The following is a 27,464-nucleotide window of genomic DNA, read 5'->3' on the forward strand; positions in this document are numbered from 1 at the left end:
CTGCACAGAAATCTAAAGGTTCAACATTAACAACTCGCACCACAAAAAAAGATTGTGAATGTCACTATAATGAAACATATGAGACATACACACAACAACACACACAAGCGCACAATGCAGGTGTCCAGATACATACTCGCATGGTTCATTAATTAAGTTGTGGCCAGATTGCTGGCAGAGCTCTGCAACGAGGACATCTGGACCTCCTATAAACAGTGTAACCAATGACATATTCAACACATGAGTGGCAGGACATATACAGAACACACACATACACACGCAGAGGAAGATAAAAATAACACCAGAGCTTCCTTTCAACCGTGGCCCGCACAGAAAAACAAGACGTTATGTCCCGTCTTCTTCTGTCATTAGGAGAACATGGAAGTGCTGAACTGCGCACGCAGACATTTAGCACAAACAGCGTGTCAGCCATCATAAGCCTCGTCGAACCGGAACACCACGCGCACCCTCACTGTGCTAAAGCAGAGTGTCTGTCTGCTTCCTGTTCCTCATTACTGAACAGTAACACTGACAGTGGCCGGGACTAAGAAGCCGCATACGGCTGCGCGCACACATACTGTGTGTATATATGTGGATACAGTTCGATTAAACACAGACTAGGCAAAACCCAAGAAGAAACGTATAACACACACACATACGTCCACATATGCGTGAAGCCACGGGAACGAGGACCGACCTACATTCGAGTTAAGACAGGAAGCTGCGTGACACAAACAGACCCACTGGCGTCCCTCCTTTGGCTGAGCGAAAAGCCCACGCACTTGTCATTACAATGCCAGCGCCGAGGCCTGTGGCTTTAAAACAACTGAGCCATTTAATGGTCTCTTCTGGGCATCTGAGAAGCCCATTCTAAGCCATGCAGAGAGGCAATCATCTGACTGATCAGCCTCAGGAAACTGTGGGCTGTGACAGAGAGAGGAATCAGTATTCATGGCAGAGAAACAGCAAACCCCATGCATGCGATCATTTCGAGGAGCACAAGAGAAGTCTAGTTCATCAAATGCCTCGATGATTAAAAGAAAAAAGGAAAGGTGTAAAGGCCACATGTATGATTCAGCGCTCGTATATGAGAGACAGCTCTAACTCCTGCATTCTATATACTGCATCTTTCCCCGTCAGCGTCACAGTGACAATTTCAAATCCCTTCACCGGTGCGCCTGTAGTTTCACTTTCAGGCCGGCCAGATCTTTACTGCATCCCATTCACCTGTTCTCCTTCCCCCAGATCGCTCATGTATACACACAGCTGCCATCTAATACATGCAAACATGCCAAAGAAAAACATTATTTAAAAGAACAAAATCTGATTAAGGATATTTTCTTTCTAATAAGCAGCTGAAATCACATCAGCTGCCTTATCCCCATGACGACTCGCGGTTTTTAAAATTCTGACATCTTTGGACACCTTCATAAACAAGTCGTAAGTGGCCTGAGGCGTGCGAGTGTGCCAAAACAAGAAGCAGACAGCTGGCAAGGCATTTCAGCTGCCACTGATAGCCAGACCAAAAGGCAGAAACTGTGATTTCTAAAGCAATCAGAGCTCAACACCCAACATTGTGAAGCCTCATTTAAATAACTTTAATAACCACAGGAACACAAAGTCCTAAAAAAAAAAACCAAAAAACACTTGAGTTAAAATGTGGCATGTATGGATAGTTCTGTATTTGCCTTTTGTGCCTTTTTAACCTCAAGGAAATGAGTGCAACCAAAAAAAAAAAACTAGGTGTATGAGTAAATCTAGGCATTCAAAAAGCTCACTGAGAAGGAAGGTAGATGAACTCAAGCTGTACAACATCATCTGCTGCTGTCTTCACAAACTGATGTTGATGACACTGAAACTGACAGAAGCACGATGAATCAAATGGAAAAACTCCTGCACCTTTTAGATTACATTACTGATGACCTCTATGAGAAAGCCTGGCTTTGAACAATAACGTTTGATGTATATTTTTACATTTAGTTTTCTAAGACGTGCGTTTTCTATACTGGAATAAACTTGGTATTATTGTTAAAAATGTGTACAGATGTTTTTTACCTGCTTTCAAGTTACGGCTTCACACATTAGAGCTAAAAAGCAAGAAGTAGCTTCAACTTAAACCAAGACAACGGACACGTCAACAGTAGCAGCAGAGAAAAGTCTTATAAACAGATAAATGTTTGAAGTGCCTAAAAAAATGTTCTTATTTAAAATACTACTTCTAATCAGCTCGTTAAACACACTTCATATTCTAGTACTGGGATGAAGTACTTCATAATGTCTTCAACAGGGTCCTGAAAACCAGATGTTTTTCCAAGCTTCTATCCAGTGTTGGTTTTGTAGCCTTCTTAGTTTTTTTAAAGTTCAACCCTGCCTTTAACTTTAAAATAGTGCAATAATTAAGATTTGTGGTCTGTGGTGAGGCCCCAATATTTCAAGATCGCCTTGATTTATGATATTACATTTAATCAAACACCGTTATTGTTTGTGTTTAAATCAGCACACAGCAGGTACCAGTGCACAGTGCAGACTTTGAAGATACAGGTAAAATCCTCAGGTTATAAACAACAACATGAATGGAAACCGACAGCATATAGAAACATTAAATAATAGTCAGGAGGCCGGGATGTTCTAACTGTGACACTGAAGCACTGCAAAGCATTTGGAGAACATGTGCTATAGTGGTGATAAGCATGGATGCGGGCGCTATCTCACCTTGTATCCTGGGCCGAGCTGGTGAATAGCAAAAATCTGAGCTGGGTTGAGAGCTTCACTGAAAACGTAAATGGCCCCCAGCTGACCGCAGAACACCCTGTTAGCATCTGCTGTCTCTGATGAACCCAGGAAACACTTGTCGTAACTCTGAAGGAAAGACAGAGCACAAGATAATGTTACCTTTCAGACATAATCAAACAGAAATGTAATCAGAGTAATCGACAGTTTGGAGAAAAATAATATGTTTTGAAGTTTGCTGATCTTTACAGTGATCTGAAAGACAGATATGGTTCATTTTGAATCATAAGATCTCTGAAGCTATAAACAGTGGATGGTGGAAAACAGATAAACCTTTGATAGCTGCTGGTTCCTAATCGCTCGGTCCCAACTCTACTCTCACCTGCTATTACATTTGTCCCGTTCGCTCTCATAGCCCTTATCACAATGAAATCTTTACTCCTCTGCCTTTTTTCAAAATGAGGACAAACGTTTTATCTTCGGCCCTCAGGACCAAACAAACCCCGATACCGTCGACGTTTTCCGAGACCCTTGATTTCAAGTCTCTGAATGAGCTGCATGAACAGCAAAACCCTCTCCCTCAGTTTCTTACAACAACGTCAACCTTCAATACCAGCAGAAATGTCAAAAGCTGGCCAGGATGGAAGGGGAACAAAGGCCGTGCAGCTACCTGTCACCTGCTAAATGGAAAAGTTGGAAGTTGGAGTTTGGGTGAGCTATGTTGGAAAGAGGCCCAAGGACAACTTTGTTCCTGCTGACAAATGCAGAGGGCAAACCTCAGATGTCTGCCAATATCACAACAGGAGAGAGGTGTGAAGTAGAGCCAGGCCAGTACTGGATTTCTGACAGTGCTGCGGAAATCCTTATTTTGAAGCTAAATCTATTTTTTTAAGCAATCGTCAAATAGAAGCAGCTGAATAATGAACTCCGCGTTCATAATCAACTGTGCACGCTACCACGTAAAATCCACAGCAAACAACATCAGCGCCCTTACATCGTTGGTGTTGACGTGCCAGGCCATATCACCATAGGAGACCAGCTGACCGTTCACATAGCAACGGATCTCGGAGTTCCTCCAGCGGTTGTAGATGTGGACGATGCTGATCATATACCACTGAAAAATTGAAAAAACACATTAAAATAAAACACACACACACAAGATGATTAATCAAAACAAGAAAAGCATCACTGCACCAAATTACCAAAACAAGAACTAAATGTTCTTTGATTTACCCGAGGCTTTTATATTTGTGGGAGTTCTTCAGAACTGTTTCGTGACGACTGAGACCTTTCTTGTTTTGGTTTTTTTCGTTTTTATATACAACCAGAACGGTATTTTAATCAATTTTATTCCTCTGCCTCTACTCTCACCTTGGCTATTACTGACAGTTGTTTGTCCATCAGACGCATTACATCCAAACCCTCAGGGCTGAATTGAAACTAAATTGAAACTTAGTGAAAAGGTGACGCATTCATACTGAGAACTGAGAAATACGGCAACGGCCTTGGCGTATAATGTTTACTGCTACGGGGGTCGGGCGGTCCACAGCGATGACACCTGAGTCCCGTGCTGCAATTGCACTTTTTGGGATTTCCTATTTTTATACCTCATCTGCTTTTGAAATGCAGAGCGAGTTATAGCCTGTTGTCATGTGTTTGTTGGGGTGTTGTGCTGTGACAGCAGAGAGGAAAACCAAGAGTGAAACACACAACGACAAAAAAAAAAAAAAACACAAAAAAGGGCTCACAAGTTAGGCAAATAATTTGCTTTTTTTATTCTTTTTTTTTTTTCCCCTTTTGCTTCTCAGAGAGAGTGAAGGGATCTCTCGGGGTTGCAAGTAATAGAAGGAAAAACACTGTCAGCCTTGATTGCTCCAAAATATCTGGTACACTGATGTTGTTGATTTGGACAATGGCTCTGTTGGTGGCTGAATGCATCATACAGACTACTAAGCTACTGTAAAAGCAAACCAGTTGAAGCCTGTGGTGAACAAAATGTGTTACTTGCACCTTTGCACTTGTTATTTAATAAACACAAACTACTGAAAGATATTGACAAAAGCCTCCTGCTGTATCCACTACTGTATGTTTTCATCAAGACTTTATTTTATTTCCTAGCTTAGTGAAAATTCATATCTTTGTAATACAGAGAATACTCACTCTCACTGCCCTCTACTTTAGCTCACTATAAGAAGGTCAGCTAACATGAATTACAACAGTGTTGAACTCATTTACTCAACAGAACGCTTGTTGTTCTCTCTCTTTTTTCACTTTGCCCACCTTTATAGTGCATGGCTACAGCAATATGCTTGTGTGCCTTCATTAGAAAACATCTTCCCTGGTGATAATACACACAGGTTCCCTGGAGAGAGACTGCAATGGGGAACAGGAGTGCAAAGGGGAGGGTGGGGAAGCTATAATTTTGCAGGTGCATGTATACATGGGGAGTAGGGAGCACAAAGTGTGCGTTGCCAGCGTTCAGTCTCTCGTACATGCATGCACACACGCATTAACGCATGTGCACGACAAGGCAAAACGCTGTGAGACACGGTGGCTTTGAAATTTATCAAATGGAACCACTGGGAACTTCGTTAGGCGGTGCAGGGATTCTACTGGGTCAGCAAATCCTCTGGAAGGCCATCTCATCAAGTAATGTGTGTTTGTTTATGTGCGCGTGCGAGGATGTGTGCGAGCGCGTGTGTGGGACAGTGGCAAAATGCTGACAGCGCGGTACAGGGGCAGCGTGCAGGTCTTAATTGACAGACCTTATCTGGACTCATCAACATTCGGCGTGTGTGCAGAGAGATGGGGGAGAGCAGCAGCACTCTCCTGATGCTGTGTCATTTAACAAGTGGCACAGGAGCTCCAGAAAATGGGTGTTTCTTTTTCTTACCTTGCGGGGCTGGAAATCATATTTCACGCAGTGCTGAAAGCCTTTTCCTTTCGACTTCAACGATGTCACAATGAGGCAGTTTCCCACAAAGTGCGCGGAGTAACCGATTCCTTTACTGGTGCGAAAACTGAAGAAGAATGAGAAAGAGAAACACTCATTTTACTTTGGTGTAGAGTCGAGATACGAGTCTGAAAATGGCTGTGATAAGTTTTCAGCTAGCTGTAAATGAAAACAAATTAGCTTAGGCTAACTTTATGAATGAGCTGTCCCTCTTAATGGCATGTGAACCATGAAGCTGCTTAGACTAAAAGAGCTGGATTTTATTTCACAAATACAACTGCACCTCAAGATACCCTTACTACTGAAATACATGCACAAGGCACCTTTCACAGCCACATATCGCATCTTTTAGGGTCACAAAAAGCAGGATTTTAAGGTGCTTTCTTTTCAGCGATGCCAAGGGTCCCAGATTGTAGGTTTGTGAGAAACACCAGTAATCCCTCCATTTTACCCGCATAATTTTTCTCTTCCCGCGCTTGTAACCTCCACATAAAACCTAGTCTCACAGCTAAGCTTCTTCCTGAAACAAGCAGACATATTTTCTTTTTAAAATAGACCCAGAAGGATCGCGCATACAGCAGGAAGGAGATATAAATCCCTCTCAAGTGAATCCCTGGTACACATTAGTAGGACACGTACTGCGTTATCACGGCCTTCATGCAGCTGCTGAGGCCAATATCAGACAGGCAGCTGGAGTAGCAGCTGCATCTGGGGGAGGATGATAAGACCGGGGCCAGAGAAGAGGAGGCTGCCCTCCCTCTCTCGCACCCTGCTTACCATGACAACCTGACAAACCAAACTGTTACTAAGGAAACAAGATTACATCCGAGCACTTTTCCTGATTAGCACTCATCTCCGAGATAGTATCTGGAGGATATATGGATGCACATCGCGCTTCCGTAGACGACTTCACAACCGTTTCCCTCCGTAATGAATCAGAGGGAGGAGAGGTGAAGGCAGGACGGCGCTAGTTAGTGTCAAAGAGCGAAGAGGTAGAGAGAAGAAGCCAAGCAGTGGCGTGAGGGAGTTCAATTAAATAAAAGGTCAAAGCTAATGAAGCTTCATAGCAGCTAACGGCTTGCACTTGCAACACTAACGGTGAGGCCAGCGAGGGCCAGAGCTGCACAGCGAGGAGGAGGCATCCACCCAACAGGTCACTTATAATGGAGTGTGTTGACATTTAAAGTTATGTTCTAATTTATTATCTGTTTATCTATTAACTTCCTAACCATGTCATTCAGTCTGACTAGTTAACTCATTATATTAAATGTTTCACTGAAGACACTCAAAAGCTGAACAAATGTAACGCTGGAAAAAGATTTGAATAGATCTGATTGTTTAGGATTCGGGAGCTATGTGATCATCGCTGTGTCTGTGGCCAGCTGACAACACAACACTTTAACACTCCTAAGATGACAAAAAGATGGAAGTGAGGTGTTAGAAGAGCTGATCTGTTTCCTACGAGTCTCGCAGTACTGAAATTGCTGAAAAACACCATAAGAATGGACTCAAACAACTTCAGCATTTTTCTACATCTGATTTTAGACCAAAAATCCTCATTTTTATTTCCCTTTTCACAAATATAATATGGATTACGCGTCTAAACAGAAACATGATTAAAACAATGTCTTAACGCCTGTTGCAAATCAAAACAAACTATCACAATTTGTTTGCGATAGTCAACAGCGAGTGCTAACAGTTTGTTACTTGTCTAAAGCCGTCTGAGTATTTACTTGTATTAAAAAAAATTATTAAAAACCTACAAATGCAACTTGTTGTGATGATTGAAAACATGAAAAAAAATGCTTGTCTGATTTTCAGATTTTTTTATTTTTTTTTTTAATCTTGTAACAGCTGCACTTTGACCCCATGACTCCGCGACAAGTTCCCACGGTGAGAGTTCTTAGGAATAGATAGACAGACACTTTGTTGATCCCACAAGGGAAACTGTGCTTGCTGTTGTGAACCCTTCTGAACAAGCCAAAAGTAGCTTTTGTTGCCTAAAGACAACAACAACTTCAGTTCATCCTCTGTCTCACACAAGCAGTTTGACCTCCCCTTCCTTTAACCCAGAATTCTTTTGATTCATTCAGTTTCTGACGTGACGTTAAAACCCATCACGTGCGTGCACCCTGACGGAAATCTGTCCACTCAACCTTTCCAAAAGCACCGATTGAAACCTTTCTTACATGCACATTTGTGAACCTATCCTGTATGGCGTTCATACAGATTGCGACAGATTGCAGTCTGCAGTATATTAAGTGCTTTCGCATACTGTGATTAAGTGCAGCACACTTTCAAACTGTGTCATCCGTGTTCACCTCAGGTTAGTTTTCTTTCAACTGTAACTATAATGCTTTTTGACATCCAGAAGGAACAGGCCTGAACTTGCTTTGTGCAGCTATGTCGGCTCCTCTGCTTGGATCAATAGTGAAAGCACAGGGACGTCTGTACGAACTAAAACCACTTCGTACACAAGTAAAATTTCTTTAAACTGAGAACACTAGCGAGTGCTGCCACTATAGAAATTTGCTCATGTCTGAGCCTCTTTTGTCATTTTCTTTTTCTCAAACCTATCTAGAGTTTTTTTTTTTTTTAAAGCATACCAAGAGTCTACAAAGAAATCCTGTGCTTTTGTGATCCCGGAGGGCTGATAAAAAAACCCAACTTGGCGACGTTTGGATTCCTTTTCCTCGATTTAACGCCTCTCTAACACAATAATATCAGGGTGACATCATTAGGTCAACAAGTCAGGGAAATAAGTGCAAGATTCACAGCTAACAGAAACTCTTTAACAGTACTCGAGCTGATTTTTCATTGAAATTCAAGAAAACGTACACGTTTGAAGATGTTTAACTTTTTCAACAGTCCAGATGAATGAACTTACCAGTAGAGGTACGGCTTGTCTTTATCCACATTGATGTTGTTGAGTGGATCCTGCCTGAACCAAGTGTTGATAGTGAATCCGTTCTGGTATGGCCATTTGGCAATTGGTGGTAAAGCTATAGCCTGGAGCAGAACAATCAGCTATCACTACACTCATACGCACGAGAAAATGCCCTTTAATATGAGCTGACTGACTGCAAACAAGCATAGATTAATCTGGATAAAAAAGAATTATTCTGATAGATAAGTGGTGTATAAGTGGTTAGTGCGTGCTGGTCGGTCTCACCGCTGCACTCCGGCCTGGAAAGTTGAAAAAGGTGTCCGGGCCGTGTCTCTGTGGCATCTGGTTCAACACTGACAACAGCTTGATAGCGTGTCTTGGCTGGAGGAGAGGAGGGAAGACCAAAGTGACTGCCATTATTAAGTGACAGATGCTCCCTATCAGGGGCACAGGAGAGAGTAAGACTGTTAAAAAAAAAAAAAAAAAAAAACAACAACATGGTGTGACATCACATCTCTACCACAACCCAGCTGGATCAATAACTCTTCAATCACCTCCGTCCTACCCCCGACAACACCTCATCAATACCATGGCAACCCTTAATCGATCTGTCTCTGGAGAGGGCTGCTGAGGGGAGGAGGAATCGGAAAAGATGGGAAAACAGCGGTAGGTGGATGGGTTAGTGATAGATATTGGACAGCAGAGAGCAGTGGACTGCTGATCAGTGACCAGAGGTTGCTGATGGAGGTTGCCCTGGAGCCTGCCTAGAAGGGGGGATTGCCGAAGAAGTGGCAAGGATTCACAGGATGAGTTAACAAACACCGAATCATCGCACACTCTGCAAACCTTGCTAAAACTACAGTCAGTAAGGATGTCATAGGAGACGGTTTAGACTCATAAAACCCTCGTTAATCTTCACAGTACAGTTTTAAAACATCCGCTCTGAGTCAGCTAAACCGTCCGACTAGAAGGTGGGCCAATGAGCAAACTACAGGGAGCTGTTAAGCTTACAACAAGAAGCAATGTAAGCTGAGATTGCACTAAGCACTCCCAAATCTAAGCTCCTGAATTAATCCCATTTTCAGGTACTGGCGTTTGTAGCTCTAAAAGTAAGCATGAATCAGCAATAGCAGAAGCCAATTTAAGCAGAAATTCGACAATAAACAGCATACGGGTTTCAGTATAAAAGCCTGAAGCAACCAAAGTGCAAGAGTGGTTCGTGTTGCCGTTTCAATAAAGGAGGAAATGTATTAATCAAACTCTCTTCCAATTGCCTGCAAAGCAATTCACTGAGAATACAAATTGGCAGGTTGTGATAACAGACGTTTATTTGGCTCACTGTGCAAGAGTAAAGAAAGTTTGAGGTAAGGAGAAGTAAAGAAGAAGAAATGGAAATCCCCGAACAAAGCATTCAGCTTCATAGAGCGGTTCAGATGATTATATGTGTCCTGAATGTGACTCTACTGGACTCTACTGGCTCCTTCACCTTCACACCTGATTAAACTTTCACTGTCACTTTTTTTTTTTTCACCATGCTTCTCTTCAATTACACTAATAAAATCAATTACAAGCAAAAACAAAAACAAGAACACAAGCTAAAGTGTCTTAACAAACATACAAAAATGAATCCTAATATGGAGTCAAAGGTATACACACCCATCCTGCATTATTCTAGTGCATTAGCACAAACATCTCACTAAGTGACATCCAGACTAATGACACGCAGACAAACTCATGCTGTATGGCTAATATAGTTTGCATTTTTTAAGCTTCCACAGCAAGTGAATACCAGTAAATCAAAAACAGTGAAATGTCTAATTCAGCAGCAAATGTGACATCTGTAAAAACAAAAAACCTAAAAAGATCAAACATATCCAAGGTTACAACATCCCAATAATCATCAGTGTTGGCAGAGAAAATTAATATTGCTTCGTGAATACCAGCTCCTCTCAAACCAGACATGAATCTTCAATAATGTTCTGATATATTTGTTGGTCTGCTGCCATCTGAGCAAACAAAGGGTTTCTGACTGAAGCTCCTTCTGTCGTTGAATTGTCCCCTGAGGTACACCACATCAGAAATGCTCCCAATATGAAACACATGACATACATCAAAAAAATTTTTGCAGTGTTGATATTTGTTAAACTGTAAAGAACCATTAAGTGCATGAGTCTTAGCCCGTAGCTAATGGTGCGTGTCACGCCACTTCCCGGCATTGGCCTGCAGGAGAACTCGCTAGATTGGATGACGTACTTTATTCTCTACAGCTACAACCATGCAAACCATAATCTGCACCCTACTGGATGAACTCGTGTGGGCTGTCTGGTTCCAGATCTTTTTAAACCGAGACCAAAGTGGCAGCTCGTTTCCAAATAAGCTCTCTAAGACTGGCGCAGAGGTAAACACATGAAATAGCCCTGCTTCATGACCAGGTAGAGACACAATTTCAGTCTCATGGGGGTGGGGGTCACAAGCCAGGATAAATGGGAGGCTTGTGTTAGGAAGGGTATCCAGCATGAAATCTGTGCCAAATCAAACACGCGGCCCCCTTGGGGAATAAGAGAGCAGCCCAAAGTAGCTTTAGTGTAACAAAATGTGTTTCTGCAAGAATTTAAGACCTGCAGTTGCTGTTGCTGTCGTTGTCGACTGACAACAGCTAGTTTTCAGTTTATAGAGGCTTTGAGTTGCGCTGGATGCCCTTGATTTGCATGAAGGAGCCTAGACCACAACACTGCTCACCTGCTTACACAGACAATGAATGGAAGTCGTGGAAATGACAGATCCTGCGGAGACGTACCCACAATCTAAAATTCTAATCGCTTCTTAAATCACCACCAAAACTTACCCAGATGCCGTTTTCGCCCCTCAGCATACTAAAGAGCAGCTTCAACTCCTTGACTGTGATGCTGTAGCTGGCCATGACTCCCAGCATGTCCACCAGAAGGTCTGACAACAAAGAAAACACACACACAAACAAAAGGCAGAAAGTAAGTGTAAGACAGCAGAGATATCCTGAATGTGCATGCTCCTATGAGTTTGTGTGTGAGTCAGCGTTTGGAAGTCTCTCTACTGACATTTCTGATAGAATATGGTGAGGGCATAAGACACTGACAGGTTGTTCTACTGTCAGTTGAGCAATTTATTATTCAGAGAAGTAAAAATCAGCGGCGCTTCATCCAAGTACTCAGAGCTACTGCCATGTAAACAAAACACACACAACCTCAAACCTCAACGAGTGTTGCTTTTCACAGCACTGCTAAATACGGTCAGAGTACACATGACAACGGATAAAGCTCCATTAATACATAATGATCTTAATACATCAGGGAATAGAAGGCCAAACAACTGAGAAAGGGCTAAATACATTGTCAGCTGTGACAGCGTTAATTATGATTCACAAATATAGCTGTGGTCAAACGTTTACATGTTGTGGTGATTTGGGGCTTTTAATGATTTCTTTGAACTGTTCTTTTTCCAGAGTGCAATGACTGTACAGCTTACATCTTTAATCACTTTAAGAACACGAAGTGAGTTTTGATTTTCTCTAATCCACACAGGGTCACAATTGTACATACGGGCTCGACTATACACATACATCACCTCTACTCCCACTTGGGTAAACATCACTTAGCAGGGTGCACCTCAGACAGTTTTGACAGCCATCAAAAAGCTTCTGATATAATTTTGGATGGACTGGTGGGATTCATCTAAACTGGTTGGCTTCTTGGTACAGACCCAACGTTCCTATGTTTGAAAGCTCATGTCATTGTGGCCAGTTAGCTCAATCTTTGTCTCCTCTGACCACAAAACGTTTCTCCAAAAGCCATTTGGCTGATTCATGTGGACAGCTGCAAATTCCAGTCTAGCTCGAAGGTGTCGAATTTGGAACAGGAGCTTCTTGTTTGTTCTGGATCTCCTCAGTCCATGGCAAAAGCTCACTCCACTATGGCCAGTGAAGCCAGTGTTCCAACAGTTTCCAGTTCATGGCAGGCTTGTTGGGTTGTCTGAACATCCTAACCTAACCAAATATCCTCTCATCTGAGGGTGACGCATCTGAATATCCTGTATTTACATACAATTGTTTATTTATGTAAATCTACACAATCCTCCTTCTTAAATCTTCACAGAGTTCCTTCCTATTGTTCTGAGCATTGGTCCAATACCAATTTTTAACCTGGCAAAATCAATTATAATCACTCACAAGAAGTTAACAGACCTTGGACTTGTCAGGTTAACCCTTTAAGCCTGAACTGTGAAATAATTGTGAGAATAAAAAAAAATAATTGATGAATTCAATATTAATTTGCAGATATGATCTTTAACTTGTATCAGGCTTTACAGGGTTAAAAGGCACCGAAGAAGCTACAGCATAACTTAAAAGATTTGAGTATAGGAAAATATTAGAGGCCCTACATTTTTAAATGTTGATCCTGTGTCGATTAGATAAAATCCAAACCAAATTCAAACGTGTGCACCCACTTCCCTTTTTTTAAAGTAATTAAAGATGCTGTACAATGATGAGTGTCTGTAAACTTCTGACCACACATGTCATTTAACTGCTAATAGTACAAAAAACAGCATGCAGAGTAGTATTAATCTCCTTTTAGCAAATAAACCCCAAAGAAACAAAAAACAAATATTCATATTCACCAAAATCATAATCTATTCCTTTAATTTGTTCACATTTTAACAGACAATAGTGGCAAACCTCCCTCTCTAAGGCTGCGAAAGAGCTTTTGTTTAATGGAATGATAAAAACAAGACTTTAAATACAATTCCCTCTCAATATTCAAGCATATAATTAAATACCACATTGAGGCTTTTGTTTAGCCCAAATGACCTTCCTGCTTCATTGACTTTCACTTTACACAACCACAACAGATCAGTGTGGATATGGCAGAGAGACAGCACAGCTCTCTCAGAGGGAGCCAATCTGCTTAGAAAGGCTCTTCTTTCCCATTAGGCCTGCTAGATATGAATAGAGTCTTCCCATAATATTTCATTAGCCAAAGCCTAGCGACAGGGAATAAAGGAGAGGGATATCTCACTGAGGTGCTGGGTATGAGAGGAAAATGCAATACACAATGTCCTAGATTCAAAACCCCTAAGCTCTGTTTTTGTTGTGTTCAATTCATGTGGGTCATTTTGCATAGGTTTGGAAAAATGTTATAATCACAGCTCTCTGGAAGAATCGGCATTAAATTGATTTAAGTGGCGTATACTCTGCTGTAGTGAGCAGTAATAAGTCAAAGAAGTTATAAAACACATCATCCTGCGGCGCTAGCTAGGGCAGAGAGGACACTGGGGGGGTGGAGCAAAAGATGTGCACTCCGAGGCATCATTAAAGGGAAGCCAAGGTCAATACGTTCATGTAAAGAGGTGAATGTGCAATCAAGCCCCGTGAACAAATGGCAGTGAGCACACAGAAACACATCGAGGTTAGTATTTTGCTTTTGCTGCACCGAAGGGTTTTATGGATGTTTCACTGCAGGGCAAACACTCATGGACACGTGGAATAGGTTTTGATATAAGGGAAAAACATCTGAGTTTTTTCCATCAAGGTGGAGGCACGTTTACAGATTCAGCTGGTTGTTGCTTCGTCAACACGATTACAAGGTTGAGAGGTTGGGCATCTGTTAAAGAACAGCCCATTAGGTTTTGGTATGGATCCCCATCACTTTCGTTAAAGTAGAGAGATAGGCCACTGGCCTTGGTAGAGGACTTCTTTCCTCTCTGTCAGCAAGGTTATGCAAAAAGTGCAGAACAAAGTGCATGAAACTTGGACGCACAGTGGAGAGCTGGAGTTTACAGAAGGAACTCATTACATATAAATGCAGATTTAGACACTGACCTTAGCACAGACTCTGCTCTTCTAGTCTGAGTCTTACCTATTTTTCAGTATCAGAGAAGTTTTACACCAAGCGTGCAATTCAAAATAAGTGGTTCCTGAAAATTCCATGGGTGACGTTTTGGGTCTTCTTCCAGAACTTAACAAAGTTTTGACACATTCGACTTTCTGTAGTCACAGTTTGAAGATGTCCCCTGAACGCCTCACATGCAAACAGTCATTGTGAAGGCATGCATACAGATAACGCTGGTGGCCTAATAGCTATAAGGTGGGTGTGTGTGTGTGTCACTGCAACTGAATAAAAAACACATGCTATTAAAAGTAAAAGCTAATGGTAACCAAGGCAGCTGTGTTCAATCCCAAACTTTGATTTAAGGCCTATTAACCATTTAAATAATAATAATAATAATAATATCATAATATTTTGTTAGCATTTGTTTCAAATACCAATAAGTTAGAATCAATAAGCGATACATCCGCATGTTTCTCTCCTCAAGCACTACCATCATCATAAACTAAGTGTGACCAGTAAGTTCTTCAGCCATAAAGAGCAAAAGCCTTTATTTAAATATGGCTGATCTTCTCTTCAAAGTGATGTCATAGTCCACCTCTGTGCCACTGCCAGTGTTTTTTGAAAGCTCTCTGGAAGTCCCGTTCCAGACTAATTGCACTTGTGTATCTGCAATGTGTGCTGGATCCCCTACACTGTCCCGAAACAGCATGAGGTTGGAAGAAGAGTAATTTAGAGAGTATCCTTTGTAGTTACTGACAACTGTGTTCATGTTTCATATTAAAAAAAACACCAGAATTTTCAGTGTGCTGAGAGCAGGTGCACAATGGCACGATCCAGTTGTTTGTGTCCTCAGACCCCACAGAAGGCAAAATTTTTGCGTTGACAGTTTGACTCTGGGATGAATTCACAGTGCCAAGCCCAGTAAAAAAGACATTAATATGTTTGGACACGGACACTGAAGACGCTTCCTCTGTAAGCTGTTTGGACCTGGTTCAAAGCCACAAATTTGAGGTCATATTAAAATTGTGGTAATTCGGGGAATTATCTAAAAACAGTCAGGCGTGGTTTTTGCTATTACAGGGTGGAGTTAATTCAGGGGAATTAAGCTGTAAAGTTATCATTATATCCCACTATATTCTCATTTTATAGGTTGTCCAATCTTGAAAAAAACTGATCAAAATACAAAGTATGTGCGCATGTATCCATGTGTACCCACTGCTCACCTGCAATCATGTCATCCACAGTGCTCATCTTCAGCAACACCTGCTGGATGAGGCCAACCTCGGTGCTGGTCTGCAGGTTGCGCACACTCTTGCGGAGTATGGCTGTGAACATGCTCCAGATCTCCGCCTGGCACGTCACCTCGCAGTGGGAAAGCAGCTCCACCATGCAGCCGATGCTCTCCGCCTCCTGGATGATGAAGTTCATCTCCAGGTCAAACTCGCCGCCCACCAGCTTTAGGAGAAGAAGTGGGAAGGGGGAGAAGGGGGAGGGTTTGGGAAGGGAACAGACGTAGAGCAGGAATTGGGGGGGGGGGAGGGTGGAGAGAGAGAACACGAAGAGTGAATGATTTAGTGTAGCATTTAACCTTATGTCTGAAGGAGAGGTAAGCCTGGCATCTGATGGATGCTGATTGTGGTTGGGAAAGCATCTCTTCTGCCCGGGGCCTCATATGCTGCAACAAATAAACGTCCACACACACACACACACACACACACACACACACACACACACACACAGATCGTCCTTCCTCTCCTTCCTCTCTTCCTCTCTACCACCTCAGATGCACAACACCAATTGAACACATACAAAGTTAACGCACATGTCAGTCCCTCTCCTCTCTGATGGCATTAGTGTGAGGAGACCGCACTTTAAAAACTAAATGCAAATGATTTTCCGTCTCTTAATGGCTGGCAACTATAATTACTTGGGTAAGTACAGCAACAACACGCTAGCACATTAACTAACACGCCACATGAACACAGCCATACCCACACAGTTCACCCTCAGCACGCTACGCTATCCAGGAAACGGTAGCCATAGCAACCAGCAAGCTATGAGAACACCACAGGGGTTATTAAATCAGATGGAAAAGAAACATGCAATAGATTATCAGAAGCTAGCAAGACAGCAAACAGGATAAACATTATGACTATTGTGGTGTTTACACGGCATGAGAGAATAAAACTAATCGATAAATCAAGGAGAGTCGGTCTGTTTCACAATGTGATTAAACTGGAGGGGCAGCAGGGCTGTGGTGTGCTGTCTGCAGTCAGGAGCGGGAAGACGCAGATAATGCTGGTGCTGTTCAATAAAGGGTTTATTTTCAATAATTCATTCTGCATGTGGTTAAACGACCCTTAAGCAAAAACTATTACAAGCTCAGCGGGGAATGTAAAGTTATACTCTGCGCACTCTTGCTATCTTTAAGAGATGATCACATAGCAATTTACAAACTGTGTTGTTTTTGGATCACTGTTAAAAAAAAAAAAGTTTCACACACTTAGCTTCAAAATGAAACTTTTAAAGAACCAATACACAATAATATTCATCTGACAAATCAACAAATCTGTATTCGACAGCAGCTAAACACATCCCGGATGAATCAATACACCTTGTGAGACATTTAGATTCACTTCATTGTGTCCAGCACTGTTTTCCACCAAGAGTCTTCCTGGCAATTGTCTAAAACAAAAGGCAATCGTTTGTGTTCACTGACAAATAATACACCTCCTGTTGCAGATGAACCAAATGTTCTCAGCAAGAGAACTTATAGAGGATAGAGCAGATTATTGAAATGAAGGAATTAAATGCGTCTGGTTATTCCGGAGCATTCCCGGAGTTACTGCCGATGTGTTCATCGTAGTGTGTATGTGTGTGAATCTTAGCTCGAAAGCACTTAGATAGAAATGTGCGTGTGAATGGGTGACTCATACAAGTTGTATAGAGCGTTCTGAGTGCTCATGTAGAGTAGAAAAGCACTATGGAAGAACCAGTCCATTTACCTTAAAGCTGTTTATGAACAGCTCATCTTTGCCTCATTTGCTGCATATGAAACTTTATGTTTCAGCCTGTTACAGATAGCACATCTCTGTCCCTGGTATGAGCATCATAACCGCAGGGATGATGAGGGTTGAGCAATAAGTTAATTAACCTACTAGAATTTTAAAAAAAATAATTAATTGATTATCAAAGACAAGAAAACAATTCTGTTGGTAGAAGGGCTAACAAATAATCCAAGGACACAGAAGGGGAACTGAAGTTGTTGTAGTCACCACAATGTTGGTTCAACTTTCATTTTCATCATCAAAATGTTTGGTCGGTTTGAATATTACACGTACAGACGCATGAATCGATCAGCTAGGGACCAGAATCAACCAATTTCTATAATTCTCGGGCCTCATCTGTGACTGGCCAATCTCACATGTGCCCGATTACAAGCCAGTCTATTTCATGCGTGCATAGCAGCACAACCAAACACACACACACACAAACACACACACACAGCCTAATGCTAACATGTCGTTAGCATGGTGGAAGCATCTCAGTGTGAGTAAAAACACAAACCTTTCCAAAACCCAATCAGACTCTTAACAGACCAAACCGAACTTGGATATTTTAAAGAAAAAAAACAACAAAGGAAAAGTGGCTAACGCTAAAGCTATCCAGAGCCTCGGTATGAGCAAAAGCTGAGCAAGAGGAAAATTATAGAAACAAGGGGAAAAAGTGCAAAGGGTCGATATCCTATTATCTGCTGACTTTATAAAAATACTGGAAAAATAATGCAAGTATCTGACATTTATTTTGTTATATAAATCTATTACCACTGCCTTTTTTCGGTAGGGTAAGCAAGAGAAGATCCTACACTTAATGATTGATTTTATAATGAAAATAACATTTTACCATGAAGAAAAGTTTATTTTTGTCTGCTTATGCTGTCAGTTGTAGTTACAAAGCAAATAAGAATTGGGAAAAATAAATCAGTATCAGTGGGTCTCATTTAGGCACACCAAGAAAACTTCAGAGCTTTTATAATTACAAGCAACTTTGCAAACAAGCATAGTCTTTGATTATGTCATCCTACTTTCCTACCTGTATAAATGTCATACCCAGCAATGTAAGCTCACCCTATGCTGGAATACCAATAAACACTCCACTACAGCAAACTTTAACACAGACAGGAGAAATGTGTGGGAAGAGAGCAGAGGAGTGACATGTAGTAAAAGACCAGCTGCTGGGGAATGGAACAAGGGACACGCTGCTGTCACCATTTATTAGTGCACAGATGTTTTGCTACCTAAACTGACAAAATCTGAGCAAGTACGCTTCAGTTTAACAGCCAGTAGTTACAGCACTGCAAAAGACTGTTATTAGAAAAAATAATAATAGTTGAAAGTCAAAATTTAGAAAACCTGACTTATGAATACATTTCAAACAAACAAACATCAAACAATGAACACGGATGTAACCCATTTGTCACCGAAGCTCCTGCAAACCTGGCTTTGATCTCACTTTAAAGAAAAATGACGCGGGTGGGTGGGTGCATGGGGGCCCGGCCCTGGAGCAGGGTGCCGCCGGTGCGTCGAGCCGCCTGGGGGGCTCTTCAACTGGTGGGGGGGATGGTCACATCTTGCAGGAGCTTTCTTCTCTTCAGGAACTCTCTGCAGGAGGGGGAGATACAGGAGAGGTGGAGGAAGATCTCAGCCTGGGCGTTTACCGTCTTATGTAGTCTGGAAGATGTGTGGATGGTGGGGTGGGTGCAGTTTTCTCTGTGGTGGGGTTGGGTGGACTGTCCAGGGCTCTGTGGAGCCGGGGGGCGCTACTGCACTGGGCCCCGGTCTGATGGGCCTGGGCCCCCCTTCCCTGGCGGATCGCGGAGGGTGGGAGTGCCTACTGGGGTCAGCGGGGGAGCTGGCCCCAGGGAGGGGTTACCTGCCCCTCCCTTCCTTCCCTCCCCATCTCCAGCTGCCTCCCTCTTCCCGCTCCTCCACAACCACCCACACATGCAGGGCCTTGGAGTGGGGGTATGTCACCAGGGTGCAGAGGAGGCTACCCCCCCCCCTGTCCCCTTCTGGCTGCCTCTGCCTCAATTTTATCCCACAACTTAGACATTCACATTATTCACACTCTCATTACACATACATATAGGATCTTGGGGGTGGGCACAATCACGGAGTCCAAATCACCATCAGGGTGTACACCTCACCCCTGACGTCGTTGCCCACCTCTCAATTTTAAATACACTTAGTCATTGAGGGCTAGCAGGAGGGACTATGCGCTTACCTGCTGCTCCTTGGCAGGTAGCTCCATGCCCTCCTGGGTTTTAATTGCACCTTAGAACACATATGCATCAACACTACAATGAGCGGGTGGAGGGAGGTTTGGAGTCTTCTCCCACCCCCATTCTCTGCGGCCTGCTGGAGCGGGAGGGCTAGTAGGAGGAGTTGGCCGTCCGACTGCGGTCTGGGGTGTGGGGCCTCCCTGCTGCTGCGGAGTCGGGGTGGTCTGCCTCTCCCCACCGCAGGGAAAAGGGTAACACCACCTGGGTCTGGGTGCAATTCCCCCCTCCAGGGGCAAGGGTACCTAGACCCGGTTTGTAGAGTACGCTTGGGGAGTGTGATTGTGTGTACAGCGTCTCTTTATGTCTGTCTCCACGTTGGTTGAGTGTGGAGTGAGTGCATATGAGAGCATGAGGGTGGGAATGGATGTTTGTGTCTGTGTGTGCCTGTATGTCTGTGTCTATATGTCAGGTTGGGTATCAGACGCCACCTCTCTGGGGACACCTCAGGCCCTCCAAGGTTTGGAGGCCTATCTCCACCCACCACCACTTCCCCTGCCGGTGGCGGACTCCCTCAGGTGTCGCTGTGTTGGTGGTTCTTTGTGTCTGGGGGTGGGCGTCCGGGTACACACCGGCTCACTCCTTGGCGGCCGCTTGTCGGGGCCTGGGGCTCGCTCGGGCCCCTTTGGAGGTGGGGTGCCCCCGGCCTCTCGGCCTGGGGCTCGGTCACTCAGGCACAGCTGGGGGCCGGCGGAGCTCACGGGCGCGTCACTGCAACTCCCCCTGACTTCTGCTCCGCGGCTGCTGGGCGAGCCCTCATCTGGGACTCTCCTCAGCTCTTACTGGAACAGTGGCGCGGCTGCCCCTCTGTTGGTCTTCCATGGTCTCTTGTGTTCTGGGGGCCTCTGGATGTCTGGAGTTTTGATCTCCTCCATACCCGCTTCACACCCTGGAGGACGGGGCTGTGGCCCCCCCACACTCCCTAGCAGATCATTACATGGAGAAACCTTTGGAATGCAAGCATGCTGATCCACACAGGTATGCACACATGGGTATTCACAGACGCGGACTAAAGCTTTCTTGGCTGCTGCCTCAAAGCACACTGTGCGCTGTCTATCTTGCGTGCTGCACAATATCGTTTATTATTTAGTAAATATTGATATCTATGGCTAGCTAGTTTATTGTGATGGTGCTTTGTTTTCTCTATTATTATGTTACTCTTTGTTGTTTGCTGTCTCCTCTGTTTGTTTTTTTTGTTTGTTTGTTTTTTTTCTCCATACAGGTGACCCAGGAGTTCTTTTTTTTTTTTTCTCTCTCTTCCCCCCCCCTTCTCACCGTCTCTTCTCCCCTTTGGTTTTCTTTCTTTCTCTCCCCCTCTTTCTCTCATTCATTCCCCCTGTCCTATTTATTAAAAAAAAAAAAAAAAAAACGACAAAGGATGAACTGAAGCTCTGCCATCACGTAATGTCGCATACTGCTGTTTCTGATGTCATTTAAGAAAAAAATAAAAAATAAAAAAAATAAAGAAAAATGACGCTGCCATATATAATATTGACATAAAAAAGGTGCGGCAATCATTAGCAACACCAACATTTGTCATGTGCTGCCCCATCCAATGACTTTCTGTGAGTCTCAGGCTCACAGAACTATAAGATTAAAGGTTGGTCCTTATCCATAATATCCATCATGCTTCTTTTCCCTTCCTTTTACAGACCTGCACCTTTTTCAATTCTTCAACACTTCCAAGTGTACAATCAGCATGTTACTTGCTCTTACCTCCCTCTCATTCCTGCCTCTTTCTTATTCTTCCCTATGTCTCTCCTCCCCCCTTTCAGTGATAAGAATTGATCCGCTGCACTCCGTGAATGCACAGATTAGAGTGGACCCCTGAATGAGGTATGGAATAAAAAGAGGAAGAATTAACTCATCCCACATTGAATTTCCCCTTCTCCTCTGAGGTTCCCAATTACAGAGCTCACTGGGGACCACTGTGTTGTATTACATCTATACAGCCTGTCCGTCTGAAGACGCTCAGTATTACATGTAATAGAGGCTTAAGGGGGGGAGGCGGCGTAATTATTTTTTTCTGCAGAAACCTGCTCACGGATACAGAGCAACTTGAACAGAGAAACGCATACATCCCCGGGCCAAACCTACATGTGTACAGCACAAGAATCTCGCTGTGCATACTGCTTCCCACCCGTGTGAGGAAGATCACACCAAGATGAGAGGGGTGATGCAAACGACTGCAACGAATTGAGTCTCGTGACAAACAATAAGGAGGGGGGAAAGCGCGAGTGCAGAAAGCGCAGTGGGAGAAATAGAAGTGTCTGAATAATTATTATTATGTCTGCTCTACCAGAAACAACATCTGGGGGGAAAGAAAAGAAAAACAACAACCTGGATGACACCGCCAAAAACCGCCTGAACCTCAAAACGTAAAAAGGAAGGAAAGTCAGACTGAAAAAGACTTCTTCAGTATAAAAATGTTCCAGTCAAAATTAATGTTCTCCATTTCATGAGACTTCAATAAAAGTGATAGATGCCTGAGTCCATTATTTGCTGGAATGGGGTTTTTAATTGATGTATAAATAAACACGCCACCTAAATAGCAATAAGGCTCATCACAAACAGCCTGAGCACACTCGAGCGCACTCAAGCACCATCACCGCCTCCATCGTGCACAGCCACAAAAGATTCCTAATTAGTTTTATGAGGGAACATGATTCTTTTGCATAAAGACTCGTAACCTTCAATCTTTCTTTTCACCCCCGGTCCACGTGTCTACAGTGTCGGTTCCCACCCATAACGACAATGCCCTCACAAATCAATGAGCACGCACAAGAGGCCTTTACTACCCACCCTGGTGGGTAAAAGACACAAACCAGGGAGGGAGCCACATTGCTCCTCATGCATCACGATAAACAGGCATGGCAGTGCCACCCACTCGCTGACCTCACCGTCTTCCTGGCAACTGCTAGAAGACGTTTGCGTTGGCTCCATTACGGCAACGATTGCTCCCAGAGCACGCCGTCCAGGGCTGGATGTTCCATTCACATGCACGCACGCACATACACAGAAAAAGAGAGCAAGGCAACCAGCTAGAGTTCACATTTGACAGGTAAACACTGGAATGCATATGAACAGAAGCCTACTTGTTATATGCCTACACTGTAGAGTACACTCTTCTGATCACTGAGCATGTGCTGTTTAACCTTGAAACATACTCAGCAGCAGTCTGAAATGTAAGAATATCTCCCACAGGGCTCATGTTTGATGAGTAATCTCCTTATATTGTGGTGTATTTATGGGCTTGAGAAGTGTTTGTCTGCCAGACACCACTCGTTCTCACTTTTTCACTCTGTGACTGAGGTGATTATAAAAGTCAGTTATTCCTGCAATGTACCAGCTCTATAATTGTTCACTTATGTGTTGCCGTTTCACCCCCCCACCGCCCGAAACCACGCCCGTTCTCCCATTTCTATTGCTGTACTGTTTGGCCTTGCAGCACTGCTCATTCAGACCCCAACGGGAGCTGGCACTGGGAGCTTGGCATCATCCGTACTGTGTCAGGGAAGTGGGAGTTTCAAGAAGGCTGGGGTGGGGGTGGAGGGTGCCAGGACCGTCACACCACAAAGGGCTTATACGGGCAGGCTCCTTGGCCAGCCAAAACCAGCTCTCATAAGAGCTCGGTAAAACAAACAGTCCCTCTGTCCCTCCGAGCGGTTCTCGCCAGCAACACTGCTCACAGATAATCCAGAGCAGCTCCAAGGGTCATCGGCATTTTCAAGCTAAGACAGGTCAGAATTTCAAAAGCTTTAAGTAATAAAATAAATGACACCCTGGGGGCCCAGTATTGTTCATATTAAATGAGTTTAACATAATCAGGCCTTAAAGGGACACTTAACAGTATGAAGCCATTAATAATGTCGTTATCATTGAGTAACCAACTTAAATTGTGAAAAATAAACATTTTGTTATCTTAACGGCAATTATCTGGATGTTTTTGGCTACGATCTACTCATTTCTTGGACTACACAAGCTTTTGAGTCTCTTCCATCCATCCATCCATCCATTTTCATCCGCTTTGTCCGGGGCCGGGTCGCGGGGGCAGCAGCCTAAGCAAAGAGGCCCAGACCTCCCTCTCCCCAGCCACCTCCTCCAGCTTATCCGGGGGAATACCAAGGCGTTCCCAGGCCAGCCGAGAGATATAATCTCTCCAGCGTGTCCTGGGTCTGCCCCGGGGCCTCCTCCCGGTGGGACATGCCTGGAACACCTCACCCAGGAGGCGCCCAGGGGGCATCCTTGTCAGGTGCCCGAACCACCTCAGCTGGCTCCTTTCGATGTGGAGCAGCAGCTGCTCTACTCTGAGCCCCTCCCGGATGGCCGAACTTCTCACCCTATCTCTAAGGGAGAGGCCAGCCACCCTTCGGAGGAAGCTCATTTCTGCCGCTTGTATCCGCGATCTCGTTCTTTCGGTCACTATGGTAAATGGTAAATGGCCTGTATTTATATAGCGCTTTACTAGTCCCTAAGGACCCCAAAGCGCTTTACATATCCAGTCATCCACCCATTCACACACACATTCACACACTGGTGATGGCAAGCTACATTGTAGCCACAGCCACCCTGGGGCGCACTGACAGAGGCGAGGCTGCCGGACACTGGCGCCACCGGGCCCTCTGACCACCACCAGTAGGCAACGGGTGAAGTGTCTTGCCCAAGGACACAACGACCGAGACTGTCCAAGCCGGGGCCGGGGGCTCGAACCGGCAACCTTCCGATTACAAGGTGAACTCCTAACTCTTGAGCCACGATCGCCCCACTACCCACAGCTCGTGGCCATAGGTGAGGGTAGGGACGTAGATCGACCGGTAAATTGAGAGCTTCGCTTTTACACTCAGCTCCCTCTTCACCACGACGGACCGGTGCAGCGTCCGCATTACTGCAGCTGCAGCCCCAATCCGTCTGTCGATCTCCGGCTCCCTTCTCCCATCACTCGCGAACAAGACCCCGAGATACTTGAACTCCTCCACTTGGGGCAGGAACTCATCCCCGACCCGGAGTGGGCACTCCACCCTTTTCCGGCTGAGAACCATGGCCTCAGATTTGGAGGTGCTGATCCTTATTCCCGCTGCTTCACACTCGGCTGCGAACCGTTCCAGTGCGAGCTGGAGGCCCTCACCCGATGAAGCCAATAGAACCACATCATCTGCAAAAATCAGAGATGAGATTCTGAGGCCACCAAAGCGAAAGCCCTCCGCCACTTGGCTGCGCCTAGAAATCCTGTCCATAAAAATTATGAACAGAACCGGAGACAAAGGGCAGCCCTGGCGGAGCCCATCACCCACCGGGAACGAGTCTCTTAATCAGCGATATTACCTGCTAGCAGTCGCTCAATGTCATTCTGAGGTGCAGCTCATTTGACCAATGTGTAACTTTGGTGCCTTTTGAGAACAAATCACACTTTCCTATTTATAATAGTAAAAAATGAAACGTTACGCTGTATAAGTTTGGTCATTTTTATGGAGAGAAAATCATTACAGAGAGAATTTGTGGCTGTGTCTGTGAATCAACTGTATTCCTTGTAGATGCCACTCCTGCAGTCACTGATGTCATTGCTTCCAGGAATTTCGAGGCATCTTGGTAGTGCCAGATTTTGGCGGAGACATGTGAAATCAGCGGTGAATCACATGGGTCTGAGTCCGCCCCAGACCATTTTCCTGAATTTCCTACTCTCCTTGCCTGTTAACTCTCTCTGCAGTGTCCAATATGATGAAGGCCAAAAATAAAAATGAAAGTTTTTAAGGTTTTGTGTAAATGAAAATGAAACTTATGAGTAATCTAATGCAATGAAAGCAATTCATAAAATGCCCTGTTCTATTCAAGTGTCCCTGTAATGGGGAAATTATTCATCGGCAGCTTTTGACTGCTCATCTCCACACAGAGAGTATTTACTGCCAGATGGGGGCAGTATAGAAAATATGTGGTACAACCTCTTTCCGGGCTAGTCTTATCAGTCTGTCAGCCAGCCATGAAGAAGAATGAATAATGAATAACAATCATAACAAAGAGCTGAAGTGAGACCAAGTGTTAAAAACAATGATAAATATCTGCTGTAGCCACTGTCTGCACTTTTCTTACTGCATTTTTTTTTTATCCTTGATGGTTTTTTGTCTCTGCCATTCTCTGTGAAACCTGCTGTCACATCCATTTTCAAGCCCACCTGTCAACCAATCAACATTCGACTGACCCACAGTGTCATCCACGTCAAGCAAAGTGCAGTTGGGATTTTGGATGACTGCATGGGAGCACGTCTGTGTTGGTTGAAAACCGCTTTCCGTGGGCTCGCTGTAGGCAAGAACTTGCACACGAATCGCGGCATAAATTAAGGATAAGACATAACAACGACACAGGAAACACATTTCTCGCCACTCTTAAACGAAAGCACCATTCAGGCATTAGTGATCTGACTTCTTCTGCCTCTGCTTATTCTTAGCTTGACATGAAAAGGTCTTGACGTGACATGAAGACAATAGCTATCTTACCACATGCCATTTTTTTTGTTAATGATTGTGCTTCATCATTTATAAGCACCTATTTACCGTTAATTTTTTTGTTACTTTCTAGTTCGTTTACAAATCCTTTTAATTAAAATTCTTATTTTATCACCTTAATTTAAGCCTTTAAACACAGCTATTCTGAGCATTAACTGAATGTGAAAATTCATCTCAGTAATTATTATTTAATCGAAAACAATCTCTCACAGACCCACCGCAGCCCATTATGTAGTGCTGTGATGGCACATCAAACAAGCGATTATGCTGGCTGATTACTACGACTGACTGTTGAATATTGGATAACTATCAAGGCCAAACCTGGCAAAAGAGGCACCTGTTGCTCATTATGGCTGTCAGAGAGATGACAGGTCAGGGAGGTGAGTGGACGGTCAATAGCCACCTCTTCTGCTTCTGCACATTCAATTGAGCCTTTGGAAATGGCATCATCAATATGCAACTTCAAAGCCCCCGGGAGTGTGCTGGAGAGGTGCGGCCATGTGTACGTGTGTGTTTATTTGGCGTGTGTGAGAGTGCGCGCATGTGTGAGTCATTACTCATTTGTGTCCCCTGAGTGAGTCGTGGCCATTCAAGCCCTTTGTGTGCAGAGTGAGAGGAGACGAGAGGCCCATCTAGACATGAGATCACAGATTATACACTTAACGCTTCGCCAAGAGGGCTCAACAGAGCGCAGGAGAGCAAAATTGAAGGAGAGCGAGGAAAAAAAGGGGAAAAAAAGGGGGAATCAGAGAGGGAGATGATGAGAGAAAAACAAACAACAGAGTGAATGGTGTGAACTGCAAAGGGGCAAGAGGAAGCGGCTTGCACTGAAGGGAAACAGTGATGAGAAAGAGTGCGTTTGTGAGAGCGAACGGGCGAGATGGAGCGAAAAAGAAAATGAGGGCGAGACAGCGGCCGAATGCTATTGTGCTTTTCTTATCAGGCCGGCAGAGCGATTTTATTGCCCGCAGCTTTACAATGAGCAGTTGAGGGTTTAGTGCTCCAGTGATGACCATAGCAAATCTCTGCAAAGATATGGATTACACTAGGGCGAAACTGGCCACTAAACACTCAATAATCCACATTCTGTATCCTGCATGACCTCATTTTCTGGAAAACTGCATTGATAAGAGCCTCAGTTAATTTTATCACTAGCGCAGATTCACAGGATAAACTTCTTCTTAATCTTGTTTTTTTA

At 43.9% G+C, this 27,464-nt stretch overlaps 1 protein-coding gene across 16 annotated transcripts in view; it reads right to left on the reverse strand.

Moving 5' to 3' along the window:
• The window catches only part of nbeaa (neurobeachin a), a 105,710-nt gene that overhangs the window by 55,592 nt on the left and 22,654 nt on the right, over positions 1 to 27,464 (reverse strand). For all 16 annotated transcript variants that reach the window (XM_085420780.1, XM_085420779.1, XM_085420778.1 and 13 more), the window contains exons 2-8: positions 15,655 to 15,886; positions 11,416 to 11,516; positions 8,856 to 8,951; positions 8,571 to 8,692; positions 5,624 to 5,750; positions 3,725 to 3,844; positions 2,713 to 2,859 (exon numbers count right to left, since the gene is read on the reverse strand). In XM_085420780.1, the coding sequence (XP_085276906.1) occupies positions 2,713 to 2,859; positions 3,725 to 3,844; positions 5,624 to 5,750; positions 8,571 to 8,692; positions 8,856 to 8,951; positions 11,416 to 11,516; positions 15,655 to 15,886 (945 nt within the window). The remainder of the gene's footprint in view (positions 1 to 2,712; positions 2,860 to 3,724; positions 3,845 to 5,623; positions 5,751 to 8,570; positions 8,693 to 8,855; positions 8,952 to 11,415; positions 11,517 to 15,654; positions 15,887 to 27,464) is intronic.

The sequence above is a fragment of the Rhamphochromis longiceps genome, linkage group LG10, assembly GCF_057381845.1.
Source record: "Rhamphochromis longiceps isolate RC_006_pf linkage group LG10, R_longiceps_female_GT1.1, whole genome shotgun sequence".
NCBI lineage: Eukaryota > Metazoa > Chordata > Actinopteri > Cichliformes > Cichlidae > Rhamphochromis > Rhamphochromis longiceps.